The sequence below is a fragment of the Hyaloscypha bicolor genome, assembly GCF_002865645.1.
Source record: "Hyaloscypha bicolor E unplaced genomic scaffold K444scaffold_117, whole genome shotgun sequence".
Taxonomy (NCBI): Eukaryota; Fungi; Ascomycota; class Leotiomycetes; order Helotiales; family Hyaloscyphaceae; genus Hyaloscypha; species Hyaloscypha bicolor.
The window spans coordinates 2,613,680-2,620,155 of record NW_020194619.1 but is presented as its reverse complement, the minus strand read 5'-3'; the positions used below and the strand labels follow the sequence as shown (position 1 = coordinate 2,620,155).

General features: G+C 36.2%; 2 protein-coding genes across 2 annotated transcripts; one reads left to right on the top strand and one right to left on the bottom strand.

Moving 5' to 3' along the window:
• Window positions 1-998: 998 nt before the first annotated feature.
• Window positions 999-2,310, bottom strand: K444DRAFT_665775 (uncharacterized protein; the record flags this gene model as incomplete). Its single annotated transcript, XM_024887114.1, has 1 exon — window positions 999-2,310. The coding sequence occupies exon 1, from the start codon at window positions 2,135-2,137 to the stop codon at window positions 1,001-1,003; it is 1,137 nt and encodes a 378-aa protein (XP_024734331.1). The 5' UTR covers window positions 2,138-2,310.
• Window positions 2,311-4,071: 1,761 nt separating this feature from the next.
• Window positions 4,072-4,581, top strand: K444DRAFT_693188 (uncharacterized protein). The gene has a single exon (XM_024887840.1). It carries the CDS (start codon window positions 4,192-4,194, stop codon window positions 4,396-4,398), a length of 207 nt encoding a protein of 68 aa, XP_024734330.1. The 5' UTR covers window positions 4,072-4,191; the 3' UTR covers window positions 4,399-4,581.
• Window positions 4,582-6,476: the final 1,895 nt, after the last annotated feature.

The window sequence follows — 6,476 nt, the reverse complement described above, 5'->3', positions numbered from 1 at the left end:
TTTCTTAATTATAAATCAAATATCCTTATTCTAATTCTCTGCTTTAACTTAGTATCTAATATAGTAATTCTTTATTTCCTTTAATATAAGCTCATTAATTATAGGAAAAGGCCTAGAAAGAGCTATTATATTTATTTTAATTACTTTATTATTAAATAAGTTAATTTTATTCCAGATACCCTTATTATTTACTATTTTATAGAAAGTATTAAACTAGTCTATTCAGGAACTATAGTTTTTTAGAATAATAATCTTAATTATAGCTTCTAATATAATTATAATTAAGCTTATAGAAATAGTAGAAACTATAGGAATGGTTTCTATTAAGTAGTTAATAATGGAAATGCGAACTGAAGTATAATTTTCGAAGAAATAAATTAAATAAGCTCTTAAATACTCTCTGTGGTATATTAATTAAAAAGCTTATTAGTATGAGGCCGGGCTTATAACTAATATATATAAAGATTATAGAATAGAGAGTTATATTAAATAGTAAAAGAATTAATTAAACTAGCTAGAAAAGAGCTTAAATAAAGTATAAAGCTTCAGGAAGTAAGTATATAGATCCTAACTAAGCAAAGCAATTATACTAGCCCTAATTCAGTAATTCTTACTATAATAATATATAAGCTATATTTATATAATTAAGTATTAGAAATAAGGGCTCTTATATTTATATTTACTTTTATTTTTATAAGTATTTATAAAGTTTAATATATCTGAATATATAAATAAGATTATATATATTAAGTAATATTCTTATTATAATCGACTTATTCGCTTCTAGAATATTGAAATAGTAAGATATAAGTATAATGTTTTTCCTTAAATATATCTTGTAGTATTAGTTATCTTAAAAGCTATATAAGTTCTTAATATAAGAGCTCGTGATATAAGAAGCTCGTGGTATAAGAAGCTCGTAATAAAACCCGCTATTATACTAAACTACTTGTATGCTTTTGGGAGTAACTAGTATTATTATAATATTATAAGTATTTGCCTAAACCTTTAGAAACATGTAGACGACACGAAGCCCCTCTAGATCGCCCTCCTTTGTGTCCATTAGCTCTCTATTGAAGTTAAACCCTCTACCAAAGTCAACTAGCCACGCATTATCCTCTCTATCAATCAGAACGTTTCTCGGAGTCGCATCGCCCCATATCACCCCTTGGCTGTGAAGTTGTCTGATTGCCTGCTTGATTTGACAGGCCCATTTCTCCCTCCTCGAGGATGAGGTCGTGTCTATATCATCTCGGAGCTCGTAGAGATCTCTGAGGTCATGGTTTGTTTCGATATAGTTCGTGAGAAATCCAATCACCCCCTCGCCCTCCTTTAGCCCAACCAGCCCTTCGAGTCTTGGAACCCGATGTAAAAGACTCAGGCCCGTATCTCTTATCTTCTGCAATACCTGGCAGTCTCGCGAGATAGGAGGCAGTTCAAAGCCCCAATCCGCCACCTTGCAAAACCATACTTGTCCCCCTACTCTAACCTTGAAGGCTCTCTTTGGCCGAATGGTCTCGAAGATTTCGACTTGTGCTAGGCGAAAGATTGGTAAGTCTGCGCTGACACCAGACATGTCCTGAGGCTCAAAGTCAACCGTGGGCTGAGTAAAATCTTCGCGCCGAATCAGTCTCGCTTCTCCATCGACAGTTAGCATCTGGAGCCAGAATGTTTCGGGGTTTAGGGCCTCCTCAAGGGTTTCTGCTCCTGCTAGCTCACTCGTAGGTCCAGCCAGCTCGCGGATGATTTGTTCGCCCGTTGCGAGGACAAGATTATGGATCTGAGTCAACGCTCGGTCTCCCACGTCGTTAAGGGTGCCGTCCTCGGAGATTCCCATATTCAACGCGTCAAGGTACTTCGCTTCAATAGCGTTCGGTGGATTGTAGCCCGCGAGTGGACCTGGTCTTTGGCTAAACTTTGATACAAAGGGGCCGGGATCGAACCCATATCTGAGCGAGACGGAATCCGGGTCACCGCCCACCGGCATTAGTGCCACATGGAAAATCTTCCGATTGCACTGGAGCGTGAATACGCAGGGCTTGTCAATCCCAAATCGCACAGCGTAATGGTAAATGCCGTTGAGGTAAAGCCTATCGATCTCGGGCCCAGGAAAGGGGGCTTCATGTATTGTTGACATCTTGCTCTATATCAAGGAGAGTGTAGTTCTGCTCGGAGAGAGCAGGTGGGAGGATATAAAAAGAGGGGGAGGAAGGGGAGGAGGTTGGCTTGAGGTTATGGCGCCGCTCGCTATCTGAAGGGCTGAGCAAAAAAGGATATTCAAGTCGTACCAAGAATTCAAGTTAATGTTTGAAAATGTTATTCCGATGACTGGTATCGAAGGAGCGATCCTCGGGGTTTTTATAAATGTGAAGCTGAGTCGGGGCTTCCATTATCTGATTAGGCATCTTATCCTATTAGCTCGCTAGATAAGCAACAGCATAATCCTGCAGGCACTGTCCTCTTATAAACCTACATATTTACACATTGCATATTAGTACACTGCATTTCTTTGCATTGCAGATACTAAAGTCCGTGCCCATTGCTGCAATCCCCTTCCTCGTACTTAATAGGGTTTAAATTTTTTATTATTAGCAAGTGGCTTACTTTACTCGGGCTGCATAGTCATACGTCACTTAGCTATGCGTTTATGCAACTAGCGACCCTTAGAGTGACGCTGCTATGCATATACTTGCAGGCAATTACGCACCCAGTTCCGGCCGGCTCGCTAAGCTCTCTGGTTACACCAAGTCCGACATTTCAGTAATTCCGACATCGATTTTCAGTCGTTTTTATTCTATTAAAAAATAACCACACATCTAATTGTCGGTTCACCAGGAACGCGTAGTACCGTTACGTAATCGTGGAATGCTATTTGCGTAAGTTGGTAAAGTGGTTATTGTTTAGAAGTAAGGATCGCAGTATCGTGGTATTGATATGTGATCCCTAAATCTGCTAAGCCTAATGGGGACTAGCTACCGGTCGAGTCACCCATGTGACGCGAGGTCATATGATCGTTACCCGTTGCCCATGTCCCGTTGCCTCTGGTTGCCTTTACGTTATATGACTGCGTTATATGACTATTAATAACTATACTAATACTGGAACCTCTCTAAAAACGTAAAAAATAGTGCTCCCCTCCGATCGCATGCAAATTCCCTAATCCGGCCTAGTGCCAGATTTCCCAAACGCTCTGTATAACCATGTTGCTTTTTGAGGTTTTGGTTATATGCCAAAGGCTGCGGCCTTTGCACGTGACTTCCCCTCCTATAATATCTTTCTATCCTATACAGTGTAACCTCGATATAAGGATACTCGATATAAGGATATCCTTGACATAAGGATACCACCTTAGGATCCCGATAAAAATTTGCCCTGAGCTAAGGATATCCTTGCTATAAGGATTATCCTTATGATTTTGTATCCCGGCCTTGATTTTTTGGTGTTTTATCCTTATAATCGTACACGTAATAGGCTAATTTACCATTTTTATCAGGCCTTCAGGCACCAGTAAACCTGCATTCTAGGCATTAATCTCACTGCTCCAGAGCCTTTATAGCCTATTACCCTCCCCTCCACCGATTCTATGGCCCCCCCCCCACCGATCCTATGGCTTCCCAACAGCCTAAAAAGAGGCGCAGAGCGATGACAGAGGCCGATCGACGAGCCGTACGGCGATGGAAGCAAGCAAATCCAAAGGCTACATACGAGGATATAATCAAGTGGTTTGATCAAGAGTTCCACCACAAGATTGGCCAGTAAACAGTCTCGACTACCTTGAGTACCAAATACGATTATCTCGATTCCGATATACGAAACGATCGATAGCTTACTGCCGTACGTACGAGCAAGCCAGAGTGGCCTGCTCTTGAGTTTGTCTTATTTGAATGGCAACAGAGACTACAAAAACACAAGGCTATAATAACGGGTAATTTGCTCAAGAGCAAGGCACATAAGATCTGGAACTAGCTTCCTCAATATCGAAATAAGCAAGAGCCCAAGTGGTCAAACGGCTGGCTTTCCAACTTCAAACACAGATTCGATATCAAGGAATACTCTTTCCACGGCGAAGGAGCAACTGCAGATATCGATAACCTATAAATAATCAAGTAAATGGAGGAATGCCGAGTACTAGCAGCCACATACCCTCCTGAGAACGTTTTAAATATAGATGAGACTGGATTATATTAGAAAATGTCCCCAAGCCGTACGCTTATAATAGAAGCAGGAAGTGGAGGAAAGAAGAGCAAAGATCGAATCACGCTTGTACTTACTATAAATGTAACTAGTACAGACAAGTGGGAACCATGGCTAGTAGGAAAATCGAAGGATCCTCGTTGCTTTGCGAAGATTAATCGTCGATTACTTGGAGTTCAATATCGGTATAATAATTCCAGGTAGATAACAGGAGTAATTATGGTCGATTATCTTTACTGGCTCAATAATAAGTATTACGCACAGAATTGGCACGTTCTTCTCTTTATAGATAACTTTTCAGGGTACGAAATAGGCATTACTCTCGTTAGTGGAAAGACTGCTTTATTGTACGTACGGGTTGAATGGCTTCCTGCAAATACTACCTCCCACTAGTAACCATATAATTAAGGTATTATTAATACCCTCAAGCTCCATTATCGCCGCTAGTAGATAGCCTATATGGTTTAGTAATTTAATTAAAACAAGGACCCTAATAAGTCTGTTATACTGCTTTATGCCGTTAATTAGACAGTTTACGTATGGAATAACTTTATTAAGTAATCTATAATCATTAATTGCTTTTACAAATTAACTCTTATTCAAAAACCTACTCTTGGTAAAGATCTTAATACCTACGGCGAAATTAATCAGGAATGGCTTACCTAGTAACAAATTAATTAATAGATAATAATGAGCCTTGATTCTATAATTTAATAAACTCCCCAATTCGTTAATCCCCTTTCTATTACCGAATTTATCTCCTATCCTGACGAGATAATTATGGAAGAAGAAAGCGAATTACTAAGTATAATTATTAATCGATATACAGAGGCAGATCCAGAGGATATATAATCGGATATTAACGAAGAGGAATAAGAGGAGCAAGAGGAGATCAGACAAATCAAGCTTACTGAGGCTATAGCTATACTGGATCTCTTGAATCTCTTTGAGAAATAATAAGAGAGTGGTCAAATTAAAGTTATCCGCAAGCTAGATACTATTAAAGCAATAATCTACTAGCGGAGGGTATAGCAAGCTCGTCAAGCTATAATAGACTTATCTACGGGTAATTGGAGTATTATAAGGCATTAGGGTAGAGAGGTTATTTATATATCTTCAAATCCTGGTAATATTTCTATTTTTATATGTATATATATGATTTCCTCGATATAAGGATACCTCGCATTATCCTTAGCTTTTTGGGACAATTTCGGTATCCTTATATCGAGGTTATACTATATGTCCATATTCCCTAATCCGGCCTAATGCCAGATGCTTAGATACCAGGTACCCAGATACCAGATGCCTAGATACCAGATGCCAAGGAAATCTCTATATATATTCTCCTATTCTATATATCTATTTCCTGCTCTATTTATATTTGACTCATTTCTCTATATTTAATTATATGGTATTTATATTAATAAGGCGCTTGAGAGCGTTTAATAGCTTTAATTTTATTATAAAGTTAGTAGAATTCGATTCTCTCTTAATTTACTTGATTTCTGTAATCTTTTATTATTTATATACCTAATAGAGATATATTATATTAATTATTAAGCGTTTCTCTCGAGTAGTATCTAATTTAATAAGGTATTCGTATAATAACTTCGAATCTATATAAATAACTAGTAATAGTTCTATTTCTAGTATTTTATTAATTATAAATTTAACTAAAGCGCCTATATTAAAATCTTAAGCTATATTATAAAGTTCTAAAGCTAGAATACTTCTAGTAACTTTTTTGTATTTAGTAGAGAACTAGTAAATAATATTAGTATATCTAGTTTTATTTATTAGAACTAGAATATATCTGATTTGAGAGAAGAGATCTCTATTATTTATAAATGAAGTATTCGTAAAAATAATTAAATATAAGAACTTTTTTACTAGCTTTATAAATCTTAGTTCTTTAGTAATATTTTTAATTTATTATTAAATATCTTTATATTAGTTTCTGAAAGTTTAATAGCTTAAGTATTAATTAATAGGATATATAAAGCTTTTAGTTAATAGATTAATATAATATATACTTCTCTAGTATATTAGGTAATATATTAGTTTTTAATAAAGAGATTTTAATAAATAGTATTCCTATTACTTATAATAGTAGTATTTTTTATAGAAATAATTTAGAGGTTTTTATATTAGTATTTCTATATAAAAGTAATTTTAGTAATATTTATATAAATAATACCTCTATTAAACTTGAAATTATAATTAAAAATAAAAGATTTATATTCTTTAGCTAAAAACTTAGCCTTTTAGAGCTTTAGTTATTT